This window comes from Loxodonta africana, chromosome 1 (genome assembly GCF_030014295.1).
Source record: "Loxodonta africana isolate mLoxAfr1 chromosome 1, mLoxAfr1.hap2, whole genome shotgun sequence".
Lineage (NCBI taxonomy): Eukaryota > Metazoa > Chordata > Mammalia > Proboscidea > Elephantidae > Loxodonta > Loxodonta africana.
The window spans coordinates 25,207,491-25,229,081 of record NC_087342.1 but is presented as its reverse complement, the minus strand read 5'-3'; the positions used below and the strand labels follow the sequence as shown (position 1 = coordinate 25,229,081).

Sequence of the window (21,591 nt, the reverse complement as noted above, 5' to 3'; positions counted from 1 at the left end):
TTGTATCTCTGTATCTTCTACAGGGCCACTGTCTCGTGTTCCCTGACCATGCAGGAGCACGTGGATGTTGCTCTTGCATAGAGGGATACATCCAGATAGAAATATAGCATGCATGCATGCACACAGGAAGAGCTGTTTGTGAACGGCCTATGCAGAAAGGAAAGCAATCACACCCACTGTATAAGCCTTGCCCACCAGAACCTTATGCAGATCACAAAATCATATGGTTTTTCTTGGCAGCTTCCAAGTCTTTCTTATTTACTTAATTTTCATGAGCCCGGGTATTTTTTCCCACTATACTGCAAATGGCAAGCAAGCTTTTAAAAGACAAAGCCATCCATGAGGAAGGCAAGAATTGTACCCTACCTGAGGTCAGTATTGTATAGTGTGTGCTGCCTTCATGTAATGGATTACCCACAGAGACAGAGAATGTGTTTGATTTCTTTAAAAAAAAGAAAAAAAAACTAAGCAGATTGGATTTTTATCTTGCTTGGCAGTCACTTTTTAAAAGTGTTTACTCGCTTCCACACTGTTCTGTGGATTTAGTTTGCCCACTGCATGCCTCTCAATCATCAACAGAGACGTGGGTGGTTTGCTCTGGGTGAATAAGCCTGTTGACTTGCAAACACTTCACCGTTTTATTTTCCGTGTTGTTATTACTAAAGATGTCGGAGAAATCTTTAAGTCATTTTGCCCTCAAACATGGTATCTCAGCTCTTTTTTTTTTTTTTTTCTCAAAGAAGACACTAATGAGCTGTTGTAATTATTAAACGGGTTGATTGATGGTTAGTTTTATAATGGAGTAAATAGAATGAAATTAATAGATGAGTGGCTTTTCAAAGTAAAGCATGTGTTCTGCAGAGCTGGCAACTTCAGTTTCATCTTGCAGCTAAAAGTGACAGCGTAAAGGAATGCTCCAAGATTATGTGAGTCGCCAAGTCTGATTATGCAGCGTAATAAGTCACTAAAAAACTTTAGCTCAAATCTGAAAAAGGTAGCCGAGGATTTGGCAGGCCAAAGCAAATGAAAACCCATGAAACCTTCTAATTTGAATATGTACATATATAGTAACAAGACGGAGTAGCATACTTGTTGTTTTACGCTTCAGTTTTCCATTTGCAGATAAAGGCTAAGGATGCCAACCTCTGAGCGTGTGTTACAAGGTCTGGGAAATGAAGTCAGGAATTTATACCATTTGCAAGCAATGGTTTGTGAGCGTAATAAACTATAATCTTAGTTCCTCAAAACATAATTTGTAAACCGTTAATTATGGCATTATTCTAAAACTGAACTCTGGCTAACTGGGCAGAAAATCATAGAAATTAGAGAGGCGGGAACCTACCTACTAGAAATGATGTCTTCATTGAAACCTGTTTCTTTCTGGGTGGTTTCTTTCCAAAGCAACTTTTGTTTTGGACACGCAAGCATCATCAATAGGAAGTGAATAATTCCATGATCGCAAAGATTTGAATTCTCATTGCTGACCTAGATGCATTCAAAACAAAATCTAAACCATCAGGTAAAAGACACTGTCTTGGCACCAAAGTGTGTATGTGTTTCTTTTAAGGAAGTAGAAGCTCATGAACAAACTTCCCAGTTAGGTGTGAGCTACTGAGTATTACTCACTCCCTTGTGAGTGACAGGACTGGCTCTTCTGTTACTTGTTCCCATAAAAGTTGATGCTGAAAACACAATTCCCACCTACCAACACAAAGCCAAACACAAATTAAAGGTCATAGAGATTATTCAGGGTTACGCTATAACATTCTTCTGGCAATAGTACAGAAGGAGATGAAGCCAATTTGGAGACAGACTGGCTTCAGAATACAGATCAGTACTTTGTGTGTTGATTTTTATGTTTTGTTGGAATAAAATAGGTACTTTCTGAAAGCGATTATCATCTTGCAGTGCTTTGCATTTATTCTTTAATAGATATTTTCTGAGCATCTGCTGTGTCTATTCCAGGAATTGGTTATTTCGCATTAAACAAGGCAGGTATTGTGGCTCATAAATTTATAGTCTAGCAGAGAAGACTGATATTAAAAAAAAAGTCTATAGAGATAATTAATTTCAATTATGATTACATGATACAAAGGGAAAATTAGAGGGCTATGAAAGTGTGAAACAAGGAGAATAACCTATCTGGGCAATCAAGGAAGACTTCTTAGAGAGGACATTTAAGCTAAAACTGAAAGATATGTTGGGAAACAACCAGGGAATAAGATTGTTGTTGTTGTTAGCTGCCATCTCATTGGCCTCTTGTTCATGGCAACCCTGTGCACAATGGAATGAAATGTTGTCCAGTCCTGAGTCATTCCCATGATCGATTGTGGATAGGAGCATTGTGATCCATAGGATTTCATTGGCTGATTTTCAGAAGTAGATCATCAGGCCTTTCTCTCTAGTCTCTGTTAGGAAGCTTCGCTGAAATGTATTTAGCATTATAGCAACATACGAGCCTTCGCTGACAGATGGATGGTAGCTGCAATGAGGTACATTGGCTGGAAGCTGAACAATGGTCTCCTGCATGGAAGGCAAAAATTCTACCGTGGAACCACCACTGGCTCCAGGGAGTAGGATAGGGTATGGGTTTTCCAAGTAGAAAGATCTGTGTGTGCAAAAGACTTAAGGACTGAAGGAGCCTACCTTTGAAAAACTGAAGGAAGGCCCATGTGGTTGTTCTTCAATCAGCAAAGACAAGAGCTCCCACCATTGCCTCATAGACTATTTTAAAGACCTGGTACCTTTATTCTAAGAGAACAGGAAGCCCTTCAAGGGATTGAAGCTTTCAAATGACATGATCATGACTGGATTTCCTTGAGTTGCAGGTGGTAGCACCAAGGAGACAGACCTCTAGCTCTTCTTTGTAATTTATACCCAAAGACAGCTTTATAGTCTGTTTTTGATAAGTGCAAAACATTTTCCTTAGATATAAGACGAGTACTTTCCTTGAGTCTAACTTGGAGATAAAAACCCCAGGCAGAAATTTGAGTGACTGCTATTTACATGTGATCAGAGTGAAGGATATGGGACAAATTAAGGATTAAGAAAGCGGGTTCTGAAGCCAGATTTACTGGTTTTACATTCGGGCTCTGTCAGTTACTACCTTAGGCAAATTACTTAATCTTATAGAGCTTCAGTTTCCTCATCTATAAAATATGTATAAAACATGGGATCTCCTGAGGAATAAATGAGTAAATACATGTAACACTCTAAGGCACACAGTAAGAACTCAGTAAGGGTGTTAATAAAAGTAGTAGTAGGAATAGCTAAACCTCTTCGCATATAGAGGAACCCTGGTGGTGCAGTAGGTAAGAGTTCAGCTGCTAACCAAAAGATTGGTGCAGTTCGAATCCACCTGCTATTCCTTGGAAACTCTTTGGGGCAGTTCTGCTCTGTCCTAGAGTCGGAATCAACTTGACAGCCACGGGTTTGTTTTGGGTTTGGTTTTGCATAGAAAGGATTGACTATGGATGCTAAATATACTTCAGTTTTTTTTTTAACTCTTGATGGTCAATATCATTTTATTAAAATTGATATATCTTCAGCTTCATGTCATGGTGAGCAAAGTTACCTCATGTGATAAAATACTAATCACATTTAATCCCATTGTTTTAAGTCACAATTTCTGATGTGAACTAGTCAGATACACTATCAAAATTATTTGTAAATATTTTCAACCAAAGGTAAAAACTGCTGAGCTTCTAAAGTCATCATTGTGTACTTTTCATAGAGATGGCATGGCCTTCCCTAAGGAATTTCATTATTGATTGGGTCTTTCTCTAAACGTCACCATTAGTCTGCTAAACAGAGCTATTGAAACATGGTCATTGTTATAGATTGAAAATGGCCTCTTATTTACTTATGTCTCAATTTTAATAAATAGCTCTCGGTTCACTTTGAACAAATTGACATTCTGAATAGTTTTCTCTAATATCTGCCAGAAAAATTATTGAATATTAAAATTATACCTCCCTGCTGTCTGCTAAGCCTAAGGCTTCCTTGGCAGGTAATGGTGATGCCAGTTCGATTTAGAAGCGAGATGCCTCACAATTTGTATTTTGCTCATTTCTCTTAATTACTAGAAGGAAGAACTTGCTAAAAACCTTAGAATTTAATGTTTATTTTTCTTTAAGTGAGCTCTGCCAACTTAGTGATATTTGGATTGAATAGTAACTTCAATACTTTTCAAACATCCTAGCTTTTCAAATGCTATGTCTAATTTTTGTTGACATTGTCATCCACCTGATCAGCCAGCTTTGTGTTTATATTTGTCTCACCTGTTGTTCTGTGGCATTGAAAGGGGGCTTTTAGGTGGCTCTCAAGTTATGGAATCTGGTCCCTCAAAGGACCCTTGACGCTTTGTGTCAGAAGATAAAACATTCTAGTAAACTCCTAACCTACTGTCTTTGTAGGTATGTGTATTCTTAAACGCTTCATTCTTACATTTTGTTCATTACAGGTATAGCTATACTTTACCTCCAAACATTGACTTTTTACGATCATTTTAAAAGACACAAGAAGCCAAATATTTTACGCCTAACAAAATCTGGTTTTGAGAAAAATGTGGTGGTAAATAAATTCTTAAGTAGAAAGAACGGTGCTTTAATGTGACATCATAGTACAAATGTCTTCTTAACCTCGAATGGAGCACTTTAAGTCAATTGTGTTTAATTCTAGCATAAAACAAACTATCGTTCTTTGAGGTGAGGCAGGTGGTGGGAGACAAAAAAATGACAAGCATTTCTCCCTCAGGCAGTGCTTGTTGAAAAGTCACTATCCCGCCGATATTTGGGGCTGAAAATGTAGTACTGTCTGCTAGAGTATAATCGAACAAATACTTTGTAAAGCCAGGGTCATGAAGAAAACTGTTTTCTTTTCCCAGGAGGGGCTTTAGAATGTTCACAAAAGCTCCTCCATGAAGCCTGAGGTGAAAGGTTATATCACTTGAGGAAACTATATATGCTGCCCGAAACATTTTGGATTTCTAGGTTTGGCCTGGCAAATCCATACCAAAAAAAATAGCTATCTTACACATTTTTGAAAGCAGTTTCATCTCATTATTCTAAAAGAGCTTCCCAGATTGGGATGCCCATAACCCTTAACTAATGGAAGGTTAGAACCGGAGCATCCTTTATGTTTGATCATCAGATTCAACCACCTCATCGTATACACTGTTTACTTTATAGAAAACTTAGGTCCAAATTGTGCAAGCACCTTGCCCAGGGGTACACAGCATGTTAGCAGCAGTGTTGAGGCTTAGACCCCATGTTACCAAGTCTAAGTCCAGAGTTCTTTCTCATGACTAGAGCCCATACAGGACTTTAAGGAGTGCTGAGGAACATCCAATTCTCTGGCCTCATCTAATGGTCAGTCACAGATTATAAATGAAATTTCTTCCAAGTGAAACTTGGACAAGGTATTGTCTTCTGTGAAAAAGACCCATTTGAACTAAGATAAATTATAACTACATATCCCAACAGTAAATGCTCCTGCCCTGATCGGGCCCTCTTTCCATTTCTCATGAATCTCTTGCAATGCATTGTTGGCTATTGCCATGTTCATAAATTAGCAATTATCCTTAGTAATATTTGGGGTCGGGGGGACTTATAAAATTTATTTTACACACATAAATTGGAGGAGATCAATCTTCAGAAACACAAACTCTGCCTGAGTCTTGTATTACATCAAACCCTGTATCTGTTGCACTGGCCAAATGACTTGACTGAAATTCATTTTTGATGTTGAATTCTTTTATAGGAAAGTAATTACATCTTCAACTTTAAGTAAGCAAAAATGCAGGTATTCAACATTGAGCGTTGCTTACAGCAATATATACTGGTACATTACCACTGGAGTGATAAAGAAATGCAGTCCCATATCATATTCAGAATCTAAGATCATTACATGAATGTAATGCAAGAAAGGCAACAAGAAATTGCAGGGATAGTATTCACAGGACACTTTTAAAGCAGTGACTGTCGGGAAGAGTCCCTGAAGCGGCCCAAACGGTTAAGCACTCAACTAATAGCTGAAAGGTTGGTGGTTTGAACCCACCCAGAGGCGCCTGAAATATTTTAGATTTCTAGGAAGACAGTCCTGACAATCTGCTTCCAAAAGGTCACAGCCTTGAAAACACTATGGAGTAGTTCTACTCTGCACACATGGGATTGTCATGAGTCAGCATCCACTCGATGGCAACGAACAACAACAGTTAGGAAAAACCTAGTCCTCTCTATGGCTACTATTTCAAGCATCCAAATTGTAGTGTAGCGAAGAAATAAATCAGAGCCTGTTGATGGCTATGAGAATCCAAAACAACTTACGGGAGGAGAGAGCAAGAAAACATGTTTCCCTATATCAATTTGGAAATTGGTGGTGTTAAACTTGCTCAGTCCTAATAGTGAAAGTGAGTGTTTCGAGAATATTTGTCATCCTACACTTATCACACCAGTTCCTTGTTTCACAATCCCCTAGGGTGTTCTGAGATTACTTGGAGTATATTAAGTCCCAGTGACCATCCTTCTGTAGTCTCATCAGCTAGCCTGTGATAAACCAGAATAGATTCCAACTATAGACACAGGTTTTTTTTTTTCAGTGAGTCTTCTATATCAGTTATTTTATAAGAAACGAAGCATCTGTTTGAATTCAGAGGAAATCTATTCTACTTTATCAAGCGCATAGTACATAGAAAAAAAATTATGTTCATTTTTGCCTTTTATGTGTTGCAGAAAGAAAACTCTCTTTTTTCAGACGTGATGGTATATATAACTTTTTTCATTCATTCATTGCTTCAACCTACGTTGAACTGGAGTGCTTGCAGATCAAGATACCTTTTAGTTGGAAAGGGAGAATCTTCTTCCTACTTCCTGTCAACTATTCTAGTAACTTCTGTTGCATAGGAAACCCTGGTGGCATAGTGCAGCAGTCCAAATCCGCCAGACGCTCCGTGGAAACTCTATAGGGCAGTTCTACTCTGTCCTATAGGGTCACTATGAGTCGGAATTGACTCGATGGCACTGGGTTTGGCTTTGGTTTTTTGGGCTGTTGCATAAGAATACACATGGGATGTATGGGGTCACATAGAGCTCTGTTGGCTTAAAATTTCCTCCAAGGGCAGTTTTTGTGGGTGATACCAAAGTGTCATGTTCCAATTTCAGAAATTCCTTTTTTTTATCTGTCATTGTAAATCATCAGACATTGAATTAACACCTTAGCATAATACTTATAAAATTCCCCCTCTGTGTTTATGGAATTACTGACCAAGGAAGAAGAGCCATAGGTACTGCTTCTGTCACCCTACCAGGTTTACTTTGTTGGAAAATAAGGAAGAGGCATTACTCACATTGATTTGGGCACAAGGTTGGCTTCAACAGTGTGCAAACTGTTCAGTCACATAGGACCCTGTGTGCTGTCACTGTTTTGAAATTAATTACGATCAAGAGATCCTGCGTTTTTATCTTGTACAGGTCCTTGCAAACTATGTAAATGGCCCCACCTGGGTAACAGTTGTTCTTGGCTATGCTGATCTGCCCCTCAGCTCCCATCATACTTTGCCAACATGTCCAATGTCTCTTCAGTAAGAAGAGAATAAGCGAGCTAAACTCTTTCTTTTATTTCTACATTTTTATGAAATATTTTTTAAATTAACTTCTAAAATATTGTTTCTTATGGCACTTTTAGACTTACTGATTTTTAATAAGACTGTAAGAAATATTCAAGTAGCTTTCCAATCATACAGTTCTTGTTATGGTGAGTTTGTTGTTGCTTGTGTTAGTTTCAGGCAAACTCAAAATAAGCAGTGTTGGTTTTATACTTTTTTTTGGCAATTGATTATGCTACTTGGCTTATGTTTCTTTAAAGCATGATTTGGGAATAGTTTAAATTGGAATGCGTTTTTCCATTTTTATCATGGATTAAAAAAAAAAAAACCTGTTTTCATGAGCTCAGTTCCAACCAATAGCGACCCTAGAGGACAGAGTAGAACTGCCCCATAAAGGTTTCCAAGTAGTAGATGGTGGATTTGAACTGCCGACCTCTTGGTTAGCAGCTGTATCACTCAACCACTGCACCACCAGGGCTCCAGTGAATAGCAAGCAGCTTTTTGCCCAATCCTGAGAATACTAGCTTTATGTTATATAAATTGAGGTATGCATGTACATTATATAAATTGAAATATGAAAATTGGTAGCAAGTCCTGTGTGGGTTGTATTAAGTAAAATATTTTACCTGGAACTGTATGGAATTAAAAACTGAAACACTTAGAAGTAGACCCATTAGCAGCCAGAGTGCTATTAATAATTTTTGGAATACAATTTCTAATTCTTTGATGCCACCCAGAATGTTCAATCTTACTGCTCTTCTGGGGGCCTCCTTTGTGACTCAAAGGTAAACGGAGTTTCCTTTTCTCTTAAGTCTTTGGAGAAGCCCTGAGTGTTTGCTCACTGACTTTTAAAACATGGTCCCAAAACTTTTCTCTTTACATATATGGAAAAAAAAAATTCGAAGTGCTCATGTTTCTTTGTTCTCATCCAAGCCCACAATTAACTGCAGTTCCATTCTGTGTAGCTAGAAGGAGGAGGAAAAGGATGGCCCAGCAGGCATTTTACTGCTCCCCCCCCCCCCACTAGTGCTCAGAGAGAGTCTTTGTCCCTTTTGTCAGGGGCGGCTGCCTCTCTAATTGTACTGCTCTGGGGAAGCACGTGCCTCTGGGAGTATTATCTGATCCCTACAGGACGTTCATGAGTGCTTTGTATGCTGACCCTTAACTTGAACACAAAGAATATCTTCTCAATCCCCTTCTCTGGCTGTTGCCTCAGGCTTGGACACCTAAAAGCTTTCCTTCAGACAGGGGTGGAGTGTGGACGCATTTGTACCGGCCTCAGGTTTTACTTTTTTTCCTCCCCTAAAAAAAAAAAAAAAAAAACTTTTTTTTTTTTAGTTGCCTTACCTCGTCGTTGTTTTTTTGGTTTTTTTTTTTGCAGCACCTGTCAGGAGGGAGAGCTAAGGATGGAGAATAGAGAGGAATAGGACTTGTAGAAATCAGAGGGGAGAGAAGGCGAGACAAACAGCTGTTCCTGTCAGCAAAGGGATAAGTGTAAAGAGATGAATAGTTATTTGAAGAGCAAATGGGGCCATGGCGTTCTGCAATGGAATGTGAATGTATAAATGTAATGGAATGGGCGTGCGGCCGTGAACATTTAGACAGATGATCACTGGACTGGATGGAATGAAGGGGTCCATTTTCTCCCCCCATGTGAAATAATGAAAGCTCAAGAAAATCATTTTATTCAACTTCAGGTTTAATTTAAAATATTCTCAAATCCTTGGGATTTCCTTCTCCACAGTTTTACTTAGCCTGTGATTCTAAGGGTTATATTTCTATTGAAGACCCAAGCTCCATGTTTTCTTAATAAAATAACTGTGGACAGGGCTGCCTTTCTCTTGTTCCTTTTGTTTTTCTCCACCTTTGCTAACTTGCAGAAACAATGAGATTTCCGTGTGCCAAGAAGGTTTCACAAAGGAAAATCTTTACCATAGCATGTTTGCCCCTTCTGGAAATGTGTTAAATTTGACTAGGCTTTAGGAATGACGAAGCTCGTTTATCTGATCAGGCTTCTAGTTGTGATGGAGTAGCCGGAGCTCTCAACTTGGAGCCAGAATATTTGGTTTCAATATCCCTGCTTATCAGCCGATGTTTGAGCAAATTTCTTTTTCGCTCTGAGAGAAATACAGTCAAGTTATTTTGCAGGGTAAATGGGAACAACTTAATCCATTTTTCCATAAACATCTTATGAGCACCTTCTCTGTGCTGCAGTCCGTTCACATAGAAAACTGACAGGCATCTGGTACAAGGAACTTCCTGAGCTTATATGATGCTGAATTATACCAAGAATAGGACTTTATTCGTAATGACATGGTCTACATAGTATATCCCTTATACATGTTCTACTTCAGAAAATAATAAACTGCTACAGAGAAAATGAAAGAAGATTAAAAACATTAGACCATGTTTGGATGTTATACTAGCATATTACTTTTTTAAATATATAGTTGGCTCTCTTAACCCTACTACCCACGCATGCCCCCCCAAAAAGTTTTTCTGAAAATAGTTTCTTGGGAAGACTACTGGTACCCTAGGATAGGACAGAAATGAGATTACAGGTCTGAAAGGAAATTTGGAGGTCATCCAATCCTCTAATTTTCCCCCATATACCACAATTCGATATTTACATCCTTTCTGGAACATGACTATCACGTGGTCTTTTCCATTTGAAATACCATGGCAGGAAGAAAAAAAATGATGATGATGATATAACAGAGAGTATTAACTTATTTAAGAGAATTTTGAGCAGCTACTGCACACTGAGCACCCTGAGAAGCGCTGTGGAGCCCTGATGGCACAGTGGGTAAGAGCTCAGCTGCTAACCAAAAGGGTTGGCGGTTCAAATCCACCAGCTCCTCCTTGGAGACCTTGTGCAGCAGTTACACTCAGTCCTATAGAGTTGCTCTGAGTTGGAGTTGACTTGACCGCAATGGGTTTGGACTTTTTTTTTTTTTTTTGTATTGCACACTGCGTGTTTCTTGCCCAGTGTGTCAAGACACATAACCTACTTTCAAATGATTTTGTGGAGGTAGTCACAAAGCACTCCAGGTAACAGCAGTGTGGTCTGTGCAGGTCATTACAAAACACACAGGCCCCAGACTTCTCTTGGGGTGTTTATATCACAGATGGGGATTTTACCTTGGATGACAATGCATGTGCCAGATGATACCTTTTTTGGAGTAATGATCGGTGGCTTAAAGGCTAACATCAGGGTTTCTGGGTGTCCTGCAGCCACAGTACACAAACCTGGGGCTCCTGAACAGCATGGACCAGCAGATTCAGAACGGCTCCTCGTCCACCAGTCCCTACAATACAGACCACGCGCAGAACAGCGTCACGGCACCCTCGCCATACGCACAGCCCAGCTCCACCTTCGATGCCCTATCTCCGTCACCTGCCATCCCCTCCAACACAGACTACCCAGGCCCGCACAGCTTCGATGTGTCTTTCCAGCAGTCAAGCACAGCCAAGTCGGCCACCTGGACGGTAAGGGAACCAGCCACGCGCATCTGTCATTAAGCACGACCCCCAAGTGCAAAGCTCTCCTTTCAGCATTTTCCCTTCTCAAAGCATAAAAAAGTCTATATTAAAAGGTGAAAGATTTCTCCTCCCCACTTCCCAAGGACATTTTTTCTTAAAATATTTAACACTGTACCAAAGAGAGAGAGAGAGCTTCTAACAATTTCAGCCAGTGTTTTCCTGCCTGCTTCACACACCTTTTGTGGAGCTCTGGTGGTGTACTGGTTAAGCACTCAGCTGCTAACCACAAGGTCGGCAGTTTAAATCCACAAGTTGCTCCTTAGAAACCCTGTGGGGGCAGCTCTACTCTGTCCTATAAGGTCTCTATGAGTTGTAATCCACTCAGTGGCAATGAGTTTTGTTTTTTTTTTTTTTTTGTATTGTCACACTGTTGTAAGGTCCTTTGTGTGAACACACTGGAAAATGTAAAGCATTATGCCAATTCGAAGTAACATAATCATAGGATATTTGTTTATAATTCCCAGAATATGAGGTATTTCCCCATATTATTTTGAAGAGAGAAATCTCACATTACACTGTGATAAAATAAGAAATTGCATATATGAAACCCAAAACCAAAACCCCTGCTGTTGAGTCAACTCGTAGCGACGCTATAGGACAGAGTAGAACTGCCCCATAGAGTTTACAAAGAGTGCCTGGTGGTTTCGAACTGCCAGCCTTTCGATTAGCAGCTGTAGTTCTTAACCACTACGCCTCCAGGGTTTCCTCCGTTTATGAGGGGAAGTCTAAATTTGGTTATGCACGTAGGCTCCATTAAAGGAACCGTAATTCATTGATACATATATGTTTATATATTTAGAAACATCTTTTCTTTCCTCAAAAAGAAGAAGCCTGTTAATCTACACATCAGGGCCCTGAACTAGCCCAAAGAGATTCTGATTTCACTGGAGAAGAACAAAACAAAACAAAAACTCTTTGCATACACGGTATAACTTTTCTAAGAAAGCATAGAATTTATTAAAAATTATAAAGGTACAAAGTTGTTTATTCTATTTCAAAGTTTATTATTTTATGTATTTTAATGGAAGTACAGCTCTGATATAAGGGAGGAGCTTATAAAACTGGATTTAATTGGTCAGTCCAAGAATGACCAAGATAAAAGTGGCATGTATGTTTGCCAGACAATTTAAAGAGTTCATGGATTATAGGAACCTTCCAAATATTGCCACCTTTTAGAAAAGTAGGTTTAGAATTTGATTTACCACTTGTCCCCACCGTTGACACATAGGTCTCTTTGGAAAGCATTTCTACTTTTATGCCATATATAGTATCCAGTTCACTGGAGACTTTAATCTAGTTGTGCATAGTGTTTAAAATAATCTGCATTCCCAACACCTGTTACATCCCAAAATAAGTTCACATTGGTTCTCTCCTTTTGACCTCACAATGTTTTATGAAGTAGGTCCAAACCAAAACCAAACCCAGTGCCGTCGAGTTGATTTCAACTCATAACGACCCCATAGGACAGAGTAGAACTGACCCACAGAGTTTCCAAGGAGCGCCTGGCAGATTCCAACTGCCAACCCTTTGGTTAGCAGCCATTGCACTTAACCACTATGCCACCAGGGTTTCCATGAAGTAGGTGGGACAGGTTTTACCATTAGCATTTTACTAGTGAGGAAAGCTGGCAGCCTAGACGTTACCTGACATCCTAACGTTACCTATTTCTGATTTCTGTCCTTCCCACCAGATTGTGTCTGTTCTTTCTTTCCAGCATTTCACATCTAAATGTCCCAAATTTGTTTAAAAATTAATTTTGTTTTATTTAACTTTATTTCCTTTTGTGTTCGAAAAACGGTTCTGCTGTGGCTAATATTTCAACCATGAAGTATAATTACTAGTTTAAAACTTGGCCCCCTCCCCCATGTGTTGTTTACCAATTATGTCATAATCTTTAGTCTCTTTTGTATTTATAATCCTGGAAATGGATACTACAGGTAAGTAAATTTAGAGTTGGTAAGCCTTAAATAAATATTGATTGATTACTCTAATACTTTGCTGAAGAACCACTGGATAACCATTTTCTAAGCAGAGTGCTGTGTCTTACAACAGCAGCTACTTATTAGACATTTACAATCACTGATTTTCAATAATAATGGTTTTATGGTTGACAAATACATTCAGGGCTCTGTTATGAGTGAGCACAACTCAGGGAATGCTAGGTATATTTGGGACTACTGAATGAATAATAACTTCCCTTTAAAATAGTCCAAGAACTATGGGGAGGGAGCTTGATGTAAGTAAACTATAAAATTAATCTTCCTCTTTCTTTCTTTCTTACCACACTCCTCATATAAAAATCTTAAGGTCTCTTTCAATCTGACGGAGCACGCAACTAAGCCTCCCCCATTCAAAGCCTCTTCTCTCATAGAAGTGAATTGTCTCACTAGAAAGGTTAGAGGATTTCTACTTAAATGGTAGATTAAGAAGAAAAGGTAAAGTTTCAATGTGGAGTACACCAATAAAATTTTCTTACACGCGATGGCTGGAATATCAGCACTCTGGAAAAAAGGGGTAATGGGAGACAGAAAACCTGGAGTCTAGTCTTGATCATCTGTGTGACCTTTACCAAGTCACTTCAACTTTCTAAATCTTACTCTCTGCCTACGTATAATGAGGATGGTGAAACCTACCCTTTCCTCAGATGAAATGATAGTAAATCAGAACAGAAAGTTCTCCAAAGGACTTAGATTCTAATCAGGTGCTTTCTATGCCATTAACTAAGTGACATTGGTTAACTTGTTCTGACCTTCATGGCTTTCCATTGAATTGTCCTATTGTTTGTTCTGTAGACTTTACAGAATAAGGTGGTTGGATTAGATGTTCATTCTAGTGTATCATATGGTATTTATATTATTTATATTTTGATTAAAGCTCTTTCTTGTTCACAACCAGGCTTATTTTAGGCACGATTGCATTTCTTTTGATTTAAAGACAATTGAACCCTTATCTGAGTAGCTTCTGAGATCATTTAAAAAGATGTATGTTCTTAGCCACTGACACCTGTATCTTGCCCATAGCAAAATCTAACTCTTCAAGTCAAATTAAGTAGCATCACATTTTTGCATAGACTTCACATTTTAAAGGTATTTTCTCCTGAATTTGTCTCACTTGAGCATCATCATCAAGGAAGTTATCCTCAGTTTTATAAATGAGGAAACATATGGAAGTAAAGGTTATGTGGCTAATAACCAGCCAAGGAGGGAGAAGAACCAGGGCCCCTTCACTCCCAGTTGAAGTCTCTCCATCCTGTCTAGACTGTCTCCTCGTGATTGATGGAAGGCAGGGAAGTACGGCAGCAAGCCCTGGGTAGCATGGAGCTGGTTTTTTCACCCTGCAGCCCAGCTGATGGAGGACTTTTTTTATGTTGAGAATACACAGCACATATTTCAAAGGCATCCGTGCATTTTACAGCAAATTTCCAAAATGAAACCCTATGTTTTAAAACTGCCCATGAACTGGAAGCAGCAAAAGCAACTGTCATGAGGGAAAGGCCACCCTTACCGCGTAGTCTTCTGATAATTCTTTAAAAATCTTGAATAAAAATCTTTTTAGTACTATTTTGTCACTTGCCACCCTTCTGTGTTGAGTACTCCCTTTTCATTTCTGGTTTTACTTTATAAATATTTACATTAATATATTTAAAGTATTTACATTAATACATTTAAAATATATATGCTTTTTTTTTTTTTTTTTTTGCTTTTCCTTTCTCTGTATTTTAAATGGAATCCTGGTGGTACAGGGGTTAAGAGCTCACCTGCTAACCAAAAGGTTGGCAATTCAAATGCACCAGCTGCTCCTTGGAAATCCTATGGGGCAGTTCTACTCTATCCTGTAGGGTCGCTGTGAGTCACAATCAACTTGATGGCAATGAGTTTTTTTTTTTATATATTTTAAATAACAAATGTGATTGTGTTTCTGGTTCTATAAAAATATTGCATTTATTTTAAGCTTCTTCCAATGAAATAAAGTGTGATAACATTTTTTCATGTTCTATATTTCACATGCATCCAAACACATACACTAAACACTGAATTTAAGATTTAGCTTCTGACTTCTTATTTCTACAATATAGTTGATCTGTCATTTGAAATAGTGTAATACTGGTCTAGGATTGTAGCTGACTGCATTCAGCCACAGACAGTTGAAAGAATGGTAATTTGGAGATGGCAAGAAATTTAGGCAAAGATTTCAACCCTGAAACTTGCCAGCAGCACGTGAGATCTTCTCAAAGAATTCAGTCCCTCTTAACCTCACTTTCTTCCCTCAGAAAATGGGGATGTTAATACTTTCCTTAACATGAGATTACATAAAAACATAGCATGTGTAAAAGCACCTATCAGTGCCTGGCTGGGCACATAGTGTGTCCTATGCACACAGTGTTTATCCATTCTGAATTTGAATCCTTTTGTTTCAAGAATTTAATTTATTATAGTTTTGTTGAAAGTTCAGTTGTACAGTATGGAATAATTTGAGAGGATGAAAAACAAAATGTTTACTACTTAAAAAAAAAAAAAATACTTGGGGGCCATTAACATGCATACTGCAGCCTCAAGGGACTCTGATCCTGTCCGCTATCCAAATATATAGATGGTCCCTTTCCAGACTTCAGGATATGTTGGTTTTAGCTGTGCATTCTTTATATTTTAATCTGGGGATGTCTTTTTACATTCCCCATGATAAACAAAGTATAACAGTGAACCTCACTTATTGAAGAGCCAGCACAGTAGTTTGTAGTTTCAGGGTACTGAAAACAACTCAAGCACTCACTAACGGGGACCTAGTTAAATAAATTGTGGCCGGTCCATATAAGGAAATACTATATGGCCATTAAAAATCACATGTACTGATATGGAATGCTTTTGGGGTTGCTGGTGAGGAAAAGATAGCTTTCCATGGCACCTTCTTGGGAATTCAATTAACAGGACTGAACCCCACCTCTGAATGTAGAATGTGTTTTATAGTTGTTGTTGTTGTTGTGCTTGAGTCTAGGGACGAGGCCTCTCTGGGAATACAGGGCCATCTGTCTTGATTATTGGCTTCACCCACCTTTGTTAGCTTGACAACTGTACAAACAATGTTTTGTGAGAATCCTCAGGCTAGGTTTGTTTATTGGACACAGGCTGGGGTAGTAACCATGCCTACTGGACACGTGATCACTTTTTGCCTTACCCAGCACAATCTCCAGCGGTAGCCCCTTAATAAATATTAAGAGAGTTTTTTTCTTTTTCTTTATCTTCACAGAAAAGGAAACAATTGTAATTCCAAGCAGTATCCCTCAGTGCCAACCCTGATTGTTCACTGTCCATGAATTCGGTCCCTTCTGCCTCCACTAATGATTTATAGGGAGCGTTCTTCCTCTGCCTTTCTTCATGGCAGCCTCACATTGCGTTCGGAGTTTTGGAGAATCTGATTTGAGCAAGTGGAGAGATTAGGGATGTGGTGTTTGAAACGGAACAGCCAGTTCCTGGGAGAGTTTCATTGATTTCAGCTTATCATTCTTTTGCAAGCTCTCTCTGTTTGGCTGTGTGGGTGCACTGTGCAGCCTGTGGCCCACCCTCCCTGTCATCAGGTTACCTGTAATGTAAGACTGCCAGAATAACGCTGCCAGCTCTGCAGAAATCTAATGCAAGCCAGCCCATTGCCTGGTCCTCTGGAATCTCGAGACTCTCAAGAATAGCCCATCAAAAGGACATGATGTACAGAGACACTTTTCAATGGTGAATATGATTTACCAGCTTCTTCTCCCAAGGGAAGCACTTTTCCGCTCAAAGTGAGCCTTAACTGAAGCTTGATGCAGTCCTATAATTGAGTGTCTTTTTTATTTCATTGGAGAGGCACAAGGGAGAAGTCAGCAGAGTTGGCTTCTGCCAGTGATAAATTTGGTAATCATAACAAGGCTATTTTCACTTCTTGTCATAGCTGACTTATGAATCACCCAAGGTACATAGGTGGGTGCTATTTTGTACCCCTCCCATGATGACGAAAATAATAACATTGAGCACATTAACCTGTTATCCAAGCTATTTCTTAGTTCACAGAGTTTTGAGGATGAATGAGATAGAGCGGTTGGAGACTCTTGGTGATTGTTCAGTTTACTTACCTAACTCTAGGTTTTGGTTTTAAAAATAAACATCTCATTGAAGGTATGTTGCTGAGGTGCTGTCCCCAGTCCAGAGAGAATAAGTGAATCAGCCTGTTTTTCCTAATTTGTTTAGACTGACTCTAGATTAATGTTCTTGTGATAAACCAGCTTCACCTAATGTGATGTTTATCACGCTCCCACACACTTCTGATTTTCTGAGTGCCCTGCAGAGTTTCCATTTAAAAGAGAATATTACCAGAATATCACCAGAACTGACTACTGATTAAAAAGAAATTAATAAAAATTTAAATAAAGCTTGCATGTCTTTTTCTACTACAAAAAGAATAGCTGCAAAAGACCTCCTTTTTATTTCTCTTTTCTTCTTATTATTCCTTTCCCTTTACCTTCTTCTCCTCTGTGTCTTGCTTCTCCTACTCTGCTCCCTCAATCCTCTTCTCTCGCTTCTTATGTTATCACTGTTGTTGTTAGGTGCTGTTGAGTTGCTTCCGACTTATAGCAACCCTACATACAACAGAACAAAACACTGCCCGGTCCTGTGCCATCCTCATAATCGTTGCTATGTTTGAGCCCATTGTTGCAGCCACTGTGTCAATCCATCTCACTGAGGGTCTTCCACTTTTTTTGCTGACCCTCTACTTTACCAAGCTTGATGTCATTCTCCAGGGACTGGTACCTCCTGATAACATATCCAAAGTATGTGAGACATAGTCTTGCCATCCTTGCTTCTAAGGAGCATTCTGGTTGTACTTCCTCCAAGACATATTTGTTCATTCTTTTGGCAGTCCGTGGTATATTCAATATTCTTCTCCTACACCACAGTTCAAAGGCAGTTTGGTCAATTTGTGATCAATTTGGTTTCTGTGTATATTCCTAGCTATTCAGTATCTTATTTTCCAGAGTAGCTTAACCTTCCTAGTTGGTTAAAAGAAGTTTGGATTATATGGAATGTATATATGGGGAGGGTCATGATATGAATCAATCACAATGGAAATTTTGATAAAAAATAAGAATGGTATCATCAGGCCCTTTGCATTAAAAAAAAAATCACTTTGACTATGTGAAAATGGTGTGAAGATGGCGTCTGACCTCCTCCAACTTCACAAGGGAGAAGGAGAATCAGGATCAACAGCCCAAGGCTGATGCCTATGAGTCAGAGGTCAGACATGCCTTCTCTTTACCAATTTTGACATGAACCATCCTTCTCACAGCACTCTCTGCTTCTCTGCTGGGTTCAATAATTCATCGTGGTGGCCACACAGAACTCACAGGCAATATGATTATGGGGTTTATCAGGGAAGCCACAGGTTACAATTCCGGCTCAGGAATACTCAGAATACAGTTTTGCATCAGGACAGCCTCTTCCCAGCCATACTAACAGGCAGGCATCTCCCTGGCCCTTGGCCTCTGCCCTGCTCAGGCAAGTGTTACAAAGCTCTTTTAGCTCTGCTGATAAGTGCCCAGAGGCACCCTACTCTGCCAGTAAGCTTCGGCCTGAAGGCACTCAGCTCTAACTCCATGGATTGGCAAACCTAGCTCTACCAAGTTCCTGGGGCACACCACTCCACCAGCAGACCTCCTGCCCAAAGGTACTCAGTTTTCTCACTCCATGCTCCAGGAAGCTCGCCATGCTGGCTCCTGCTGGTCTCTCCTGCCACCGTTTCTCTGCCACCGTTTCTCACTGTCTTCAGTGTTACAGCTTTCTCTCTCTCTCCGGGTCTCCTGGTTCCAGGAGCTTCTCAGTACAGGGATCCCAGGTCCAAAGGTCACGCTGCGCTCCTGGCTGTTCTTCCTTGGTGGTGGTGAAATCCACTCGCTCTCTTTTAAGCCTAGCGGGATGGCAAAACTGACCAATCCCCTTAGTGGGCCACACTTACCTTATTTGCACAGTCCCACCCAGTCACTTGGATGGGAGTTACATGACCCTGGTGAGAAAGGCCACACGAAAGCAATCTATTGTAGTACAGTCTAGTAACAAATTATCTCAGAGGTGGTAGAATTATCTCAGAGGTAGTAAACTTAAGTGTCAGTGGGGCCAGGGAGTTAGCATAAATAAGTGAAATGTTAAACGTGGGGACTTCAGAACAGCTTACACACAGGATCATCTGGTTTCCAATCCCAGCCTGTTCCCATTTGGGAATGTAGCCCTGGTGTTAACAGATTGTTCGAGAGCAGCCAGAAACCTGGATTTGCATCTAATATCTTCAGATCTTCACATAATAGTTATCTATATATGTGATTAATTTAAAACATTACAAGCCAAACAGAACAGTAGACAGGCTGAATGAAATTCTGTACAGTATGTTAAAGGTAACTAGGAAAAAATATTTAAATTTTAAATGAAATAATTGGAAGCTAGAGCAAGTATCTAAGAAAAAGGTTGTAAGTAGATATATTTTATTCAGAAATAACTCTCTATCCCTTCAAATTCACATAGATTAGTTGCTTGCTAAAATAAACTAAAATCAAAACCCGTTGCCATCAAGTTGATTCTGACTCATAGTGACCCTATAGGACAGAGGAGCACAGCCCCATAGGGTTGCCAAGGATGTAATCTTTACAAAAGCAGATTGCCACGTCTTTCTCCCGAAGTACAGCTGGTGGGTTCGAACTGCTGACCTTTGGGTTAGCAGCCGAGCACTTTAACCGCTGCGCCGCCATGGCTCCGAAAGTAACTTAAGCAATGTATCATAAAAGTAGATTTTTCTCATTTGTTTCTTGTAATAAATGACCTTCTTACCTCCTTAATCCAATTTTTATTTTATAAAAAATCTGACAATACGCAGCCTTGGCTCCTTGGCGTGAAGGAAGCGTTCATTGTTGGTTTGCTGTTGTTCTTATCACTAGTACATTTATGGAACTCCGTAACTAACTGTCTAAAATTGGCCCAAGATATAATCAGAAAAAGGCAGTGAGATTTAAAGGGCTTGAAATCAGTTTTCTCAGCTTACTGATGGTTTATTTTTAATTGGCACATAGAGTGTTTGCTGGAAAAACGCACCTGAAAATTGAGGTATAAACAGAGAATAAGAAAAAATGTTTTAATGACTCAAGAAAAAAATACAGTATGTCATTAAGCTTAACGGAGATCCTTGAAAATGAGTGTGAACTTATAATCAGCCCTGAATGATGTGTGTCATTTATTGTGGGGTTGTTGATCTTGGTACATACCCACATATGAGCTTTGCATCTTCTCCTCCTGATTGTATCCCCCTAAATCAGCCATTTCTAGCCTGTGACCAAGCCCGACTCAATAGTTCTCACCCATTCTGCTGGAGAAAAACAGATGTAGTTTTCTCATGAAGGTTATGTAGCAATAAGCGTTCATGAGTGAAACCAGTTGCATCTAAAATAAAGCCTCATGATTTTATGTCAGCAGCAACTATTATGTTCATTCAGGTCACTGTGACCAAAAAGAGCCTTGAGATAACAGGTTTTTCTGCCCACCAACTTCTGATTCTTCAAGATTAAAGAAAAGTTTATTGTAGAAGAGAAAGGTTAAGTTTAGACACTTTGAAGCTCTGCAGATGTGTTATAGACCTGGAATGATTTTTAGAACAAGAGGTCCTGTAATTAGACACAGAGCTCTAGAGGTAATGATCGTAGTAGCAGTCTTTCCTTAGGTTTTTAATAATAAACATGACCCTGTCATCAGGCTCCTCCCAGCTGAACTTTGAAAGAAAATTTGATAGTAGCCAGTTAAAAAAAAAAACCTCATTGCCATTGAGTGGCCGGATACCTAGATCTAATTTATTGTGATGTAAATTAACAATGGATTCTGGCTTTACAAATAGAACAAGCCCTTTCATTTTAATTTGGATCTAATAATGAAGAATCATGGTTTCTTAGTGAAAATATATATATGTATATATATAACTTGCCACCTTATTAGTGTATTAGAAAAGTCTGAAGAATGGAGAATTCAATTCCTAACTGTTTAAAAAAAAAAAAAAAACTGTTTTAGACAGAGTTAAAATTATATTTCCAAGTACACTGGTCAAACAGGAGCTCCTTCATAGGTTGTTTATTTGTTTTTGTTTTGCTTTTTATGCTGTTTAACCAGCATCATCTACACTAAGTCTTGTGCAGAATACAATGAATAAGGTAATGACACCATTTCAGAAGACTTTATTTTTCTTTGATTGGTTTCCAAGTTGAATTAAATAGGGAGAATAATGATTACTTAAGGGTCCTCATGGGAATTTGAGAAGTCATCTGACAAACTCTTAATGAACGAGGCTCGTTAAGTAGAACACAGGACATAGAAGGAATACTTTTGGGTACTAACAAGCTAGGTAATCTGGAGCAAGTTGCTCTGTCTTGGCCCATCTGTTAAATGGGT

The 21,591-nt window shown here is 39.2% G+C and overlaps 1 protein-coding gene across 2 annotated transcripts in view; it reads left to right on the top strand.

The window, feature by feature from the left end:
• The window catches only part of TP63 (tumor protein p63), a 156,842-nt gene that overhangs the window by 59,386 nt on the left and 75,865 nt on the right, over positions 1–21,591 (top strand). For both annotated transcript variants that reach the window (XM_023551621.2, XM_023551622.2), the window contains exon 3: positions 10,838–11,092. In XM_023551621.2, coding sequence (XP_023407389.1) covers positions 10,838–11,092 — 255 coding nt within the window. The remainder of the gene's footprint in view (positions 1–10,837; positions 11,093–21,591) is intronic.